The sequence below is a fragment of the Mustela nivalis genome, assembly GCF_964662115.1.
Source record: "Mustela nivalis genome assembly, chromosome: 18".
NCBI classification, from domain to species: Eukaryota; Metazoa; Chordata; class Mammalia; order Carnivora; family Mustelidae; genus Mustela; species Mustela nivalis.
The window spans coordinates 26797643-26812428 of record NC_139037.1 but is presented as its reverse complement, the minus strand read 5'-3'; the positions used below and the strand labels follow the sequence as shown (position 1 = coordinate 26812428).

The 14786-nt window shown below is 45.1% G+C and overlaps 1 protein-coding gene across 5 annotated transcripts in view; it reads left to right on the top strand.

Annotated features, from left to right (window-relative positions):
* NUP93 (nucleoporin 93) overlaps positions 1-14786 on the top strand; it is a 109748-nt gene that overhangs the window by 91705 nt on the left and 3257 nt on the right. For 4 of the 5 annotated variants that reach the window (XM_082712505.1, XM_082712508.1, XM_082712509.1 and 1 more), the window contains 13 exons: positions 3513-3645; positions 5066-5223; positions 6415-6580; positions 6849-6942; positions 7696-7887; positions 8463-8589; positions 8703-8775; positions 9069-9113; positions 10697-10813; positions 11594-11712; positions 12552-12669; positions 13114-13197; positions 14652-14780. In XM_082712505.1, the coding sequence (XP_082568631.1) occupies positions 3513-3645; positions 5066-5223; positions 6415-6580; positions 6849-6942; positions 7696-7887; positions 8463-8589; positions 8703-8775; positions 9069-9113; positions 10697-10813; positions 11594-11712; positions 12552-12669; positions 13114-13197; positions 14652-14780 (1555 nt within the window). The remainder of the gene's footprint in view (positions 1-3512; positions 3646-5065; positions 5224-6414; positions 6581-6848; positions 6943-7695; positions 7888-8462; positions 8590-8702; positions 8776-9068; positions 9114-10696; positions 10814-11593; positions 11713-12551; positions 12670-13113; positions 13198-14651; positions 14781-14786) is intronic. The other variant, XM_082712507.1, reaches the window with a different exon arrangement.

The window sequence follows — 14786 nt, the reverse complement described above, 5'->3', positions numbered from 1 at the left end:
TCTTTTTTGCGTTGGTACAAAAGAGTTTATAAAGTATTCTGTTAGGCTTTTGCTAAATGTTTGTAATGTAAATTTTGGTTATTGGTCTGCAGTCATAAAGATCCTAATGTATATTATAGTACTGCTACATGTAGCAAAAGAGTCCAAATTTCTTAGAATATATAAGAATCTTTAGGGTTGTTTGTTTTTGTTGTTTATTTTTTAATGGGTATATGACTGCTTGTGACCACTTTTTCTTTAGTAAATCTACTCCTTAACATTCATGCTTGACTTTACCAGAGGTATCGAGCATTCCTTGGTTTTGTGTCTGGTAAGTCATCCCATTTCATTTATTACTCTTTTCACTTCACTTATTTAATTTCGTTTTTTATAATTATTTTTTTCCCTTAATTCCTTTGGCAGCACTGGAGCTGCTTGCAAGTTTCCTGTCCACAATTATTGTAACCTTATGGTCCTTTCATTTTAGTGGCATCACTCCCTCAAGGCATGTTTTTTGTTTTTGTTTTTGTTTTCTTAAAGATTTTATTTATTTATTTGACAGAGATCACAAGCAGGCAGAGAAGCAGGCAGAGAGCGGAGGGAAGGCAGGCCTCCCGCAAGCAGGGAGCCAGATGCAGGGCTCAATCCCAGGACCCTGGGATCATGACCTGAGTGGAAGGCAGAGGCTTTAACCCACTGAGCCACGCAGGTGCTCCGAGGCATGTTTTTTGTTTTCTTTTTTAAAGATTTTATTTATTTATTTGACAGAGAGAAATCACAAGTAGATGGAGAGGCAGGCAGAGAGAGAGAGAGGGAAGCAGGCTCCCTGCTGAGCAGAGAGCCCGATGCGGGACTCGATCCCAGGACCCCGAGATCATGACCTGAGCCGAAGGCAGCAGCTTAACCCACTGAGCCACCCAGGCTTTTTAAGAATTCATTGTTCTCTTTTGATAAAAGGACTATTTCAAGATGATCTTTTTTTTTTTTTTTTTTTTTTTTTTAAGAGAGTGTGAGTTTTGGGGGGTGGTACAGAGGGGGAAAGAGAGAGAGTCCTAAGCATACTTCGTGTGGAGCCTGATGTGGGGCCTGATCCCACGACCCTGAGATCATGACCTGAGCTAAAATCAAGAGTCAGACTGAGCCACCCAGGTGCTCCAGTTATACTCACTTTTTAAAAGAATTTTTGCCAATGCAGATCTGCTGACAGCATGGCAAAGTAGACCCAGTCCCAAATGATTTTTACATATAAGGCTTAAAATACTGAGAAAATACAGGGTTGGTTGATCTGTTCCCTGCTGCATTCCAAATTTGAAACAGGAGGCTATATTTTTCTCAAGCCCTAAAGGAATTCAGACTGCTTCTTTAACTTAGGCCTTTATCAGCACATGGGTTGTCTTAATTTAAGTCAGAAGAGACTGTAGTGGGTATCCGTTTGTCCCAGCTGCCACAGGATTTGGTTCTCTAATCTCTTTTCCAGCCTCTGCTTTTAAATACTTCCAGTGATGGGGGAACCCACTACATTTGTTAAATTGAATTTTGTCTATTTTTTATTATAAGAATGCTACATGCTTATTATAGAAATTGAGGGATATGCCAAAAGGCCTGCAGAAAGGGGAGAGGCCCCCTATACCACATCCAGAGGCTCCTGTACCTTTTCAATTTCCTTTTCCCCCGTTTTTGATATATGAATATTTTGTTTTATTTTCTTTTTATACTTATGAGCCAAATGTGTACAATACGTGGTTTTATGTAGTTTGCTTTTTTAATTCTTTGTCAGTATAATTTTTGGTAACTGTCAAATTCCATTGAGTCTTTTTGCGGGGGGGCGGTAATTGACATTTAGATGTTTCTCTCACTGTGTCTCTCTCACATACTCTCATTCTGTTATTTTACTTAATCTGGTATTGAATATCTTTGTGCATATGGAGCACCTGACTTTGAGTCAGTCTGTTTTGCTTTGGATAAGAAATATATTTAGAAAGTTCTTTATTATATTAACCCCACATTTGGGTATCTATAACTAGAACCATTTCATCTTAGTGTGGAAGCACTTTAAAGATGGTACAGATTTTAGGGATCTGCAGGGTTTAAAAATGCATGCTAGCAAATAAGCAAAGAGGGAATTATAGAAAATCATTGGCAACCATCAGTGTGATAATTGGTTCAGTAGGGGCAGCAAATGAAACTGAAATTATTGGGTAGAAGATTGTTGGTAAACAGAATATCCACATGACTCCTAAGTATTACCCACAGGGTACTTACCAGTTTCAAAGAGAAAGGTACTTTTACAGCAGTGAAGTCTGGTGAATGACAATTTTAACCAAGTGATCAAACCGAATATTACCTGCCTCGTGGTGGGGCTCCGTGGTCAGTACCAGCATCTGCTGTGTGGGATTCTTGGCAAAAAAGTTGAATCTGAATCAGATCATGAGGAAATTGTCCAGCTTATAGGACATGCCACCAGACAGCTGGCCTGGATTCTTTTTAAAAGGTCAGTGTTGGGGCGCCTGGGTGGCTCAGTGGGTTAAGCCACTGCCTTCGGCTCAGGTCATGATCTCAGGGTCCTGGGATCGAGTCCCGCATCGGGCTCTCTGCTCAGCGGGGAGCCTGCTTCCTCCTCTCTCTGCCTGCCTCTCTGCATACTTGTGACCTCTCTCTGTCAAATAAATAAATAAAATCTTAAAAAAAAAAAAAAGGTCAGTGTTGTGAAAAGGGGTTGTAGGGTTGCCCTAGATTAAAGGAACTGGAAGTAGCAGGACAACTATGTGCCACGCATTTCCTCGCTTGAATCTTGGATGTGAGAGAGACAGACACACTATGAAGGACGTTACTGGGAAATTTGAGTGTGGGTTATATTTTAGATAATAATGTTGTATTACTCTTCGGTTTCTTGGTGTCATAATGGTGTTGAGGTTGGGTAGGGACATGTTCTCATTCTTTGGAGATATATGGTGCAGTGTTTACAGATGAGGTAGCCCCTTATTTCTGTATTTTTGCAGAAGGGTTTGTTTTGTTTTGTTTTTATGGATTTCAAATGGTTCGGAAAAAAAGTGGTATATATGTGTGTGTGTGTGTATGTATATGTACATAATCTACTTAGAGAAAAAAATGTGTACACAAATGTTCACAGTGCTGAATCTAGGTAAAGGGTATAGGAGCATTCATTGGGCTGTTCTTTTAATTTTTTGTAGGTTTGAAATTTTTCAAGATAAAAAATTTTAAAAGAATCCACCAAAACATTCAGCTGTGAGCGGAAGCAATCTGCATATTAGGCCTTAATGCATTGGAAGCCAACAGTTATGTTCCTCTAGGGACTCTTCTGAGTATCCACAGTGATGAGAAATCTTTACAATGGGTTGCTCCCCACTGAACAAATGATACAGTTTGCTTCACATGTGTGGTTTCCTCTTCTGTGTGAGGTTTGAAGTCCAGGCCCTGCCTGTGCAGTGCACAGTCTAATGGCATGGATGTAGCGGGTACACAGATATGTATATGTGTTATCAACCTCTCTTTTTTCTTTTCAATTTTTCCAGTTATAAGAATTATACCCTTGTAACTGTCTTTGGAAACTTGCATCAGGCCCAGCTAGGCGGGGTGCCTGGGACTTACCAATTGGTTCGAAGTTTCTTGAACATCAAACTTCCGGCTCCCTTGCCTGGACTTCAGGTACTGGCATCTTTCTCCGTGTGTTGAGTTATACACCTGCAGCAGTCTCTCTCAGATAGGCATTTGCAGTTAAAATGAAGTGGACATGTGTAAACTGCTGTATGGCAGAGTATGGGGCTAGGAGGAAGGCTCAGGAGCCTTGGAAGGCTAGTATTAGGCTGGGTTTGGCTGCTCAACTCAGAGCGGGGGAAGGCACAGGTGGGGGGACGGGCAGGATGTCACTAGATTCTTGATGTATTGGGAAAGGAGGCCCCGTAGGACTTACTGAAGACTTGGATGTGGGTGTGACCGGCAGAGTCAGGGATGACTGTTGAGGTTGCTGGCTCAGACATCTGAAAGATTGGAGTTAGATATAGTTCCTAGAATATGACTGTTCAGCCCCTCCTAGTCCAGTTGGGGGAATTACATTTTTATACCATGTGCAAGGCACTAAACTGGAGCTTTTGTACCAAGGGTGGTGGGATACAGAGGAGGCTATCTTTGTAAAGGATATGGGGTTCGCAGTGCCCTCTAAGGATAGGGCTTTATCTGCCAGAGGTCTTGGAAAAGGGTATTTCAATTGGAGGAACAGCATGAACACATATGTGGAGGCAGGAAAGGGTATCTCGCATCTCAGTCGTGTGGCAGGGCTTGGCAAACATCTGGCCAGCAGGTGTAGGTCTGCAGTTTAGAAGTGACACAGTTGGATCCGGTTTTATAAAGAGTCCAGTGGGGGGAGTGGTTGAGGGACCGAGAAAGGAAATCTGAGACCCACCTGTCCGGAGGAGTTGGGGAGAAGTGGAGAGAAAAGTAATCACAGTCTGCCAAGATGATGACAAAACCTGTTTGAGGATAGATAAGCTCAAGTTCAGGGAGACTGGGAATGGGGTTGCCTTCTCAGCTCCCCAGTGCCTGCCTAATACTGTGTCCAGAACCAAAGTACTCAATCAGTGGATGAACTGAGGAATGATTGAGAGTGCCAGTATCCATCTGACTGGTCTCAGTAGTGAACATATTATAAACTCAAGTGCAATATTGATGGTCTCTTATTGCTCAGTAAACATCTTCAGCCCTTGCTCTGCGGGGGTTGCAAGGATGAGTGTCTGTGAATTGTCACAGAACATGTCACCCAGATACTGGCTACTAGAATTCTATGCTGAACCCACAGGCTGGCTGTCAGTCACGTGGGGCACGTAATGCTCTTGAAGAAAAGCTCTATAGCCAGACTGCGTTTACCAGCTTACCTTGGACAGGTTACTTCACATCCCTTTGCCTCAGTTTCCTTGTTTGTAAAACAGGAAGGGAGGATGCTGTTAATGGTCCGCACCTAGCAGGGCTGTTTTGAAATTGAAATGACTTTAATGTGAGGAGAGGTGAATGCATCAGAAAGCCGCCAGCTAGCTTTGTTTGCTTGTTTATTTGAGCATCTTTCCTCTTCTAGGATGGAGAGGTGGAAGGCCATCCTGTGTGGGCATTAATTTATTACTGCATGCGCTGTGGGGACCTGTTTGCCGCTTCACAGGTGGTTAACCGAGCCCAGCACCAGCTGGGAGAGTTTAAAACCTGGTTCCAGGAGTACATGAACAGCAAGGACAGAAGGTATGGTGAATAAGATGGTGCATCCAGAAGAAGCCATGTGGAGTCAGCAGGGCGGCCCCCACTGGCATCGCCCTTTGACCCGTGCATGACTCAGAATAAGCTCCTGCTTAGAAAAAAAAAAATGAAGTTTAGAAAGCAAGTGGAGCTGTCTTGGGAATAGCAGTTGAGAACATTAAAAGAGCACCGTTCTGATACTGCTGTCTAGACTTACATGTGTGTGTGTGTTGGGCATTTCTCTGTACCAGTGGGAGGGACTGTGGTTGGGAGAGTGATTTGACCACTCTGTGGATCCCAGGCATTTCAAGCGTGCTTTATAAAATGAAGCTGTTGTATTCCACTTCATTTAACATGTGGTGCTTTTCCAGTTGGCCCACTATGAAAATGTTGCCACATACTTTGTAGCTCGAAGGCTAGAATGAGAAGTTAGTAATTTTGAAATGTAATCACTGAAACTAAGCCAGGGGGTTATTTCTGTTTGTCTTTAGTTCTCTTCCATTAAGGAACTGCTAGGGATTTCTCTGGGTTTTGTTAATGTAATTAGACTTTAGTTGTTACTCATTCAAATCCAATTTTAAATATACGTACATGTATCTGAAGGAGAAAATGGTGGTCACTCCATTTTCTCCTGTGGAATACTAGAGTTACTTTTCAAGTAGTTTTTTAGGTAGGGTCAATAATGCCATGTCCAGAGATCCTCTTAAACCATAAGCCCCTGTCTTGCTTATAGTAGAGAACCCTAGTGCAGGGTTCATGGCTTAGGGTTTCCCTAGAAGAAGACCCTGAGACAAGGATTTGAGTGTAACTAGTTTATTTGGGAGGTGATCTGACATGTACAAGGGAGTGAAGAGGCCAGAGGGGAGCTAAGACAGGTAAGGGAAGGGCTCACTCATGTCTGTCACGGCTTGAGGACTGCTGCACAGTGGGCTGGAATATTAATTCCCCAGCATTTCTCACCTTTTCCTGAAGGTCTTGACTGGAGGAAGATGGTAGGTAGGCAAGGAGATGCAAGTGCTGGTAGCAGCATGGCGGGTCAAAATAGTGTGGTACCCAGGGGCTACAGTTGGGGACAGTGTCTGTGAAGGAAGCCTTCCTAGCTCTGTTACATGGTTGGGGCCTTGGGTGTTTTCAGATGCCCTTGAGGGTCTTTAGTGTTTATGTGGATCTATGTGTTCCTTGCCTTTGTGTCTTTAGGTTGTCTCCCGCCACGGAGAACAAGCTCCGACTGCATTACCGCAGGGCCCTCAGGAACAACACGGACCCCTACAAGCGGGCTGTGTACTGCATCATTGGCAGATGTGACATCACTGACAACCAGAGCGAAGTAGCTGATAAGACCGAGGACTACCTGTGGCTGAAGGCAGGCGCTGCTTCCCTTGCCTGAGCAGGGCATTCACCCCTTCCCTCTGCTCACGTTCTGCATGCAGCTCGTACCTGCTTAATATGTGATGCCAGCAGGCTCCAGGGCTAGTAGACTTCCTGTCTCCTGACCCCGTTTTCTGTTGTCTGATTCCCCGTTAGTCACCACGGCCATTAGCACAGCCTTGAGCTGCCGAGCAGCCACAGCTCTGCACGCCTGGCTCAGGAAGTAATTTGTACCAATGTGTGTGTTTCTCTTGGGGGTTTAGTTGAACCAAGTGTGTTTCGATGACGATGGCACCAGCTCCCCACAAGACAGACTCACGCTTTCACAGTTCCAGAAACAGTTGTTGGAAGACTATGGTAAGATATCCTGAACAGAACCACCTTCTCTGTCTGGTCACCCTAAGGTCACAACTTAGCTTTCCTCTGGGAAGGTCCTTCATCTCTGAACTCTGGATCTTCAAAGCCTAACACAACAAAACAGTGATTGTTAAATTCAGGTAGAGGCCATGTGAGCTTTTAGCAGTGTATGTGACTAATACAGTCACATACCGTAAGCTCTTCTCCCTAGTTCTTTGAACTGCCCCGGTAGAGCTTTGCTCGGGGACAGACACAGCGAGGACTTGGCTGTTACTTCCTTGTGGGTCTCGTAATGTCCGTATCTGAGCACAGATGAGGGGGAAGTAGCTCCCCTTCCTTACTGGGTAAGAATTTGGGGAAGAAAAGATCCCGACCTATGGTGAGCATTTGTTGAATTCCCACACCCGTGAATCTGAGTGAATGGAAGCCTCTTTGAAATCTTCCTTCTTCTCCTTGTTGAGTGACTCTTACCAGGGTGAAGGGGAGCAACAGCCTCTTTTATGTAGCATTTTAGGGCCTGTACTCTCTTGCTCTCCCGCCTAGTGCAGGTGGTCTGGGTTTTACAGCATGACCCTACTTGACAGTTGTGTTGTGAAGGCTGGAGAAGGTTGTGGAGCCAGGTCGTGGTTCCCACGGCAGTCCACAGTCCACTGTGTCTGCCAGGGCCCCTTCATCCCTCCAGCAAGGGCTTCTGCTGGGATCAGGGCTGCTGATTGTCTGACTCCTGAGTCCGCTTTGTCTCCTGGCCCGCAGGCGAGTCCCACTTCACGGTGAACCAGCAGCCCTTCCTCTACTTCCAAGTCCTCTTCCTGACGGCACAGTTCGAAGCTGCCATTGCTTTTCTCTTCCGCATGGAGCGGCTGCGCTGCCATGCTGTCCACGTGGCACTGGTGCTCTTCGAGCTGAAGCTGCTTCTAAAATCCTCGGGACAGAGTGCTCAGCTCCGTGAGTATTTGTCCGCAATGGCGTCACCCTAACATACCCCGCATCAGGCGGCAGCAGACACGTAACTGCAGCCGGCAGGGATCTGGGCCAACAGTCTGAATCCTTCTGGAGCATTGTAGACAGCACTGTACAGAGTGCCAGCCCTGTGGCCAGTCAGGCTCTCTGTTCAATGGGAGTGGAAGACGCAGTCCCTAGAGTCGGGAGTCATGTTCCCGTTACGGCCCTAACTGGACACCCCAGCAGCCCCCTTCTGTGAATGACTGCCTGGGTGGGAGGGGAGAGTCAGAAGAGAGGCAGGAGAAAAATGTGGATGAATGCCTGCAGATTTCTTAGTGGTGCAGCACAATCGCCCCAGAGCACACACCATAACCAGAGACCACTGTTCTAGCAATTTTCTGTAAAATGTCATTTCCCACACTCTGTGGAAAGAAATGGAGTGCAGGGTACTGAAGCTTATTGGCAAGTGTTGGCCAGGCTGCAGGACTAGATGCTGCTGGGGGTTTGGATTCCTGTAGCCCCTGGCTTCTGGGTCATAGGGGCAATGGGTGTGACCGTGTCTGTCCCCCATGGTGCAGTCAGCCACGAGCCTGGAGACCCTCCCTGCGTCCGGCGGCTGAACTTTGTGAGGCTGCTTATGCTCTACACCCGCAAGTTTGAGTCTACAGACCCGAGGGAGGCACTCCAGTACTTCTACTTCCTCAGGTAAAACTTGATTTTGACCATTTACTTGAGCTGGTTTTGGTTTCTGGCATCCTGAGGACTATCAGAAGCCTCAAGGCCATGCCAGAAACCACGTTGCTTTTGTCTCCTTCCAGGGACGAGAAAGATAGTCAAGGAGAAAACATGTTTTTGCGCTGCGTGAGTGAGCTTGTGATAGAAAGTCGAGAGGTAGGTCAGTCCCTCTTCTCTCCCACCCACAATTTGCAGTGCACATGCGCATGCTACTGTGTGGTCCCCGCAGCATGGCTGTGTTGGATATGGTCGGGGGGGGGGGGGTGTTCCATTCTCTTGGGTTTCTTGGTTTCTGATAATGAAAATACTGATTCAATCTCACTGTGTCCTGGTTTATGTAAAACTCTTCCTACCTCCCCTCTTTTCTTCCCCCTCCTACATCTCCAGAGAATTGGGGCTTATGCATATATTCTTTCCCAGTAAATTGAGTAAACTTTTTGTCTCCACAGTTCGATATGATCCTTGGGAAACTAGAGAATGATGGAAGTAGAAAGGTGGGTTAAATGCACCCGTAGTGATATGTTAATTGGCAGTTAGGGTTGTATAATTGTCAAAAGAATGTAGTTAGACTTCAGGACTCAAGATGCAAATCTGAATGAAATTACTTAGTTTAAAAAACGAAGAATGAAAATCACGGGCTACAAATAATGCCCTTGATTTTAACACACATTTGTATTTCTCTGTAAAATATATAAATTGATGATGAGGTAGCTTTTTGGTCGTTAGTAATCTTTACACCCAATGGAGGGCTTGAACTCACAACCTAGAGATCAAGAATCACACACTCTTCTGATGAGCCAGCCAGGTGCTCTGATTAGATGGCTTTTTTAAGTCCCAAGGACTCATTTGTTCATACCTGCCATTTTTTGAGCCGAGAAGACCACATTTCTGCCATTCTTGGCTCAGAAGATATGCAAGGAAAGAAATTGTTTAGTGCACCTCCTGTCCCCAGATAGCGAAGTTAGCAATGTGCTTGACCTCTCTCAGAAGGTGGTTGTGAGGGCTCAGAACTTCACACAGACCCCAGAGAGACAGCTGTGCCTGTGAGCCTTAGTGATTCCCTGCACCGAGTCACACGCTTGGGGAGGCCTAGAGGAGGGGCAGAGGCATGGGTGTCAGAAACCAGTCCTCATCCGCCTCGGACATTCTCCCTGTGGCCCTGGGGAGACACCGGCCTCTCTCAGAGACTCACTTTCCTCACTGGTAAAAATGGGTGGCTTGGACCCAGCAATCTCAGGATGATCTCACAGGGCTCACACTCTCCAGCTCAGAAGAAAGGCTAGTGACCGTGCCGGTGACAATGGCCATGCTTCTTGAGCAGTGACATTTGCCAGGCACTGTGCTGAACGCTGCACAGGTGTTTTCTGATTTAGCCACCATGATGATAATCCAACAAGATGCTTTTCAAGTGAGGAAATGGAGGCGAAAGAGGCTCATTTTCTTGAGATCACACAGCTGGTAGGAAGGGGAACTGGAATTTGACCCCAGAGCCCATGCTCTTCACTTTTCTTCTGTGCTGCCTCCCTGGTAGAAGGAGAGGCCACCCTAGCTCTTCTGTGCTTCCTAAGGCCTCTTACATGCTCCTGACCATTGGCTGCTGGTGATTGTGGATGGCGATCTTTTTAAACAATATCCTGACACCCCTTGCCATATATTTTTTCAGCGCTGAGTTTCTTGCCATCTGTCTTAGAAAGGAAATCCCAAATCTTTCCGATATTTTATGTGAGTCTCCTGATTTTTCCACCTAGTGCCTACTCATCAGCAAATGTAAGATCATTGGCTATTTCACCTACCCTCTGGATCATTTTGGACAATTAACAAGCACAGATGTCTTATTGCAGGCTCCTCTGTGCTGCCTGTGAGTCTCCTGCTCCATGTGTCCTTTCCTTGGTTCCTTTCATGTGTTTAATAGGATCTTACATCTTCAAGAAAGCCAGAGTCTAGCTGATGACATATATGCATTGCCCAGGGCGAGCATTTTCAGTAAAAGTAGTTTTCAGATTCCAACTGCTTCTCTGTGTTTAAAATAACAGCTCTGTGCTCCTGTCCTCCTCCCCTCCATAATTTGTCTTGTCAGCCTGGAGTCATAGATAAGTTTACTAGTGACACAAAGCCTATTATCAACAAAGTTGCTTCCGTGGCAGAAAATAAAGGACTTTTTGAAGAAGCAGCAAAGCTCTATGACCTTGCCAAGGTAAAATATGCCCTTTTCCTTCTCCTTACTTAATAGACTTGTCAGCCTTTTGGCATTAAATGCACAAACGTTTTGACGATGCACTGCTGTACCATACCACTGTCCTGCTGAGGCATTGTCTCCTAGTGCTTAGGCAGCTAGTGATCTGGTCAGGGTGAAATTCCCATTTTACAGAGTTATTTCTGCCCATAAGGTATTTCTGGCCAAACAGGAGTAACATATTGCAAGGATATCCTGCAGGCTGTGAGCTCTAGTCTCATTTGGCAGCAGAATAAACGTCCATCACATTTCGATGGTGAAACTTTGGGTGAAAATGCCTTCCTGCTTACCCTTCTGGTAGCCACAGACATGCTGGTGAACACTGTGTGTTAAGGAAGGAAATGACAGCTGAGGCGTTTTGAGAGAACTAGAATAAGTATTTCGACATTAAGAACATATGGTGACTGCTGATCATTGTGTGGCCTAAAAAAAGATTATGTTCTTTTTTTTTTTTGTAAACTGAGAAAAGTAGGCCAAAAGAAGGTTTATAATTCATTTTCTTAAATTTAAAGATGTTTTGATTGGGTTCTAATTAAGATGTAGAAAAATATACAAACATTAAGTGTACAGCTTGGCGAATTTTCCGTGGGTATATATCTGTAACCATCATCCAGAATAAGATACAGAACCGTTTTTATCCATCATATCAGAAAGTTCCTTCTTCAGGTTATTTTGTTTTTCCTTTTCTCTTTTACTAATGATTTAACCGATTCCTCCTTTAATTTTAAAACAATTGGACAGAATGCTGACAAGGTGCTGGAGCTGATGAACAAGCTACTCAGCCCCGTCGTGCCCCAGATCAGCGCACCACAGTCCAACAAGGAGAGGCTGAAGAACATGGCACTCTCCATTGCGGAACGGTAAGGCTGAGAGCTGGCTCTGAGGCTCTGCGGGGGCCCAGTGACAGTGCCCACCAAATGCACCCTCAGTTCTACTAGTCACATCAAGTAGTCTCCCAGAGACTTTCCATCCCTCCAGGACTGTTGAGAATTCCTGTTTTCCCACTATCAGACTTTCAGAGTTTTGCCGGAAAGCAGGTATGAAAGCACATCTCAACATTCTAATCCTGCACTAAGGGTTTAATTCTAGGCATTGTACTCCTCTATTGCCTGTTAACAGCCGTCTCTAAGACATTCTGGGACAAAGCTAGCGATGGCTCGATAGGGAATTCTTAGAGGTGGTAGTGGCCAGTGTTTAAGAAGGTACCTTCCTTCCTTGGTGAGATAACTGGATTATCGGACTTGAACTGATGGAACTCCCAGGCTGAGGTAACAGTCATTACTTTTTGTGCCCTCTACAGATATTCCTGATAAAGTGTCCCAGAGAAAATTGGGTTGGAGATGCTTTCCTGGGGGAGCACGGAAGAACACTCCTTATCAAACAATTCATTTAATAAACAGACCCTCAGTGGTAGCTGCTGGGCTTTGGGCCCATCAGAACCTCTCATCCTTTCTGGAGATTTGGATGCTTGAGGTGGGGGCTGAGGCCAGAGAAGTGTGCTTCATGCAGAATATTTATAGATGGATTCTTTGCAAATCCACTGTCAACTTCTTGGCCATTTGAAAAGAAACACTACTTTCTACTCCTTAATTCACCTCATCTAGAGATTTCAATAGATTTTGACACTTTTCACATGCTGTTCTAAAGTTAGAAGTTGCGCAGAAATTCATAATTACCCCTGTCCCCTTTTGTCTTTCAGGTATAGGGCTCAGGGAATCAGTGCAAATAAATTTGTGGACTCCACATTCTATCTTCTGTTGGACTTGATCACCTTTTTTGATGAGTATCACAGTGGTCATATCGACAGAGCCTTTGATGTAAGTTTCAAGAGGGGTGTTTGAAGTACAGGTTAATATTTGCCCTGGAAATTCAAAACACTTCATGGGATTCATTTAAAACAAAGGAAATGTTACCACATTCTTTGCCTGTTAAGCAAAGAAGACAATCATGATCCTAGGAATTGGAAGGGAATTGTTGTGTTGCTCTTTTTTCTTCCTCTTTTCTCCCTTATTCCTTTCCCCATTAGTCTGAAAACAGAGGCTTTTGAAAGTAACTTGAAATCTCTGAATTTTGTAATTGCCTCAGAAAATGAGATTAGGAATTAAGTTAGCAAATTAGAATCAAAGCCTTTGTGTGGTGGGGAAGCAGCATTTTCTACTAAGAAGCCCTTTATAACATGTTTGCTGCTGACTGTGTTTAAGGAGATGAAATGACTGTGATGGTTGTATCATAAGCGGTTGGTGGCGTTTTGTTTTAAACAGATAATTGATCGTTTGAAGCTGGTGCCCCTGAATCAGGAAAGTGTGGAAGAGAGAGTGGCTGCTTTCAGAAATTTCAGTGATGAAGTGAGTCATTTTCTTCCTGCATTATGGATTTTTTTTCCTCCATTTCTGCTGAAAGCTTTTGTTTTAATATAGCTGATAATGGTAAGAGTCCTTGTAACCACCTAGACTGACTTTTCAAAGGCAAGTCCAATTTCAGATATCCTGGGTTGGTTTTTCTGTGAGTTCACCTGTCTCCATCAGATTATTGTCCAAATTCCTGACTCAGAAAACACAGTCGCTTTAGTGATTAGACATTCTCGGGGGAACAGATTTCTGGTTGGTCCTGTGAGGTTTGTTTTAATTCCATATTACTGACTTGTTCTAGAGGGTGTCTTGGTGCTGAACTCTGACCTTCTTTAAATAGTTCCCTTGAGTGTCTGACACATGCTCCATGATGTACTTCCTTCCTTCCCTGCTCTGAACTGTTTTGTTTTGAGAAGCAGAGCAGTGACCGTGGACTCAGTTATCATGAGCACATGACACCCAGAGCCACTGTCCCTCTGAAGGGTTTCCAGCACGTTGCCATCATCTAGCTCAAGAGTACTCAGTTGGGCTGCACACTGGATTACCAGGAGAGCTTTAAAAAAAAATCTTCATACCCAGACCCTACCCCCAGAAATTGTGGTTTCTCTGATCCGGACTGGCCTCTCCATGCAGCTGGGATAAAACTCTTCTGTAGAACCATGGACACTCAGGGCAACTGCCTGGTTCTGGGGTGTCATGAATAGTGTTTCCATTTAAAGCTGTTACTCCCTAAGCAAATACCTTTTGTGAAAGCATATTTCTGTTTCAGAAGAAAAAGGGAGGCCAGCTTCTGCCCATTTTGCCAGCTGTGGTGCTCCCTAGTTTAGGTCTTACCCCTTGCCCACCTGCCCTTCATACCTGCTGTCAGTTCCGCCCCAGACCCTTGCCCTTTTGTTACTTGCCTTCCCCCAGGATGGATCGTTCACTGCACTGGGGACCGAAGCGGTACACCTCCTAGGCACTGCCTTTGTAGGCACTCCCAAGGACTCTGCTAGGGCTGTGCACCTGAGATGGAAACGTTCTGGCAGGTGTAAGATAGTAGGGAATGGTGGGGACTGGAGAACTAATGTGTGCCTCCCTACCTACTGACATTGAAATCCAGACTGCTTTTGGTAATCCCTCTTCTGGCCAGTCCAAGTGTACATGGTGGTCAGATCATGTCAGCATGCATTTGGCTCCTGCCTTCACTTAGGAGAGGTGGCATAAAGAAAGGAGCAGAAGAGTGACCCACCTCACCAGAGCAGCCTTGCCTGAGTTTTGCTCTCACACTTGACATTTCAGTGCCTTTGGCTACTTTTTGGTGACTCTGTAGTTCTCTACCTGGCAGCTATGGAAAGTGGTGTGCCCAGGCCTGCCTGAAGTGTGTCCCTCTCCCCCAACACACACACACTTTTTCTTGTCCCCAAGACTTGGTTCTTTTTCCTTTACTTTATGTGTTTTTCTCTGTGCAGATCAGGCACAACCTCTCAGAAGTACTTCTTGCCACCATGAACATCTTATTCACACAATTTAAGAGGCTCAAGGGGACAAGTCCATCCTCGGCATCCAGGCCCCAGCGAGTCATCGAGGACCGTGATTCTGTAAGA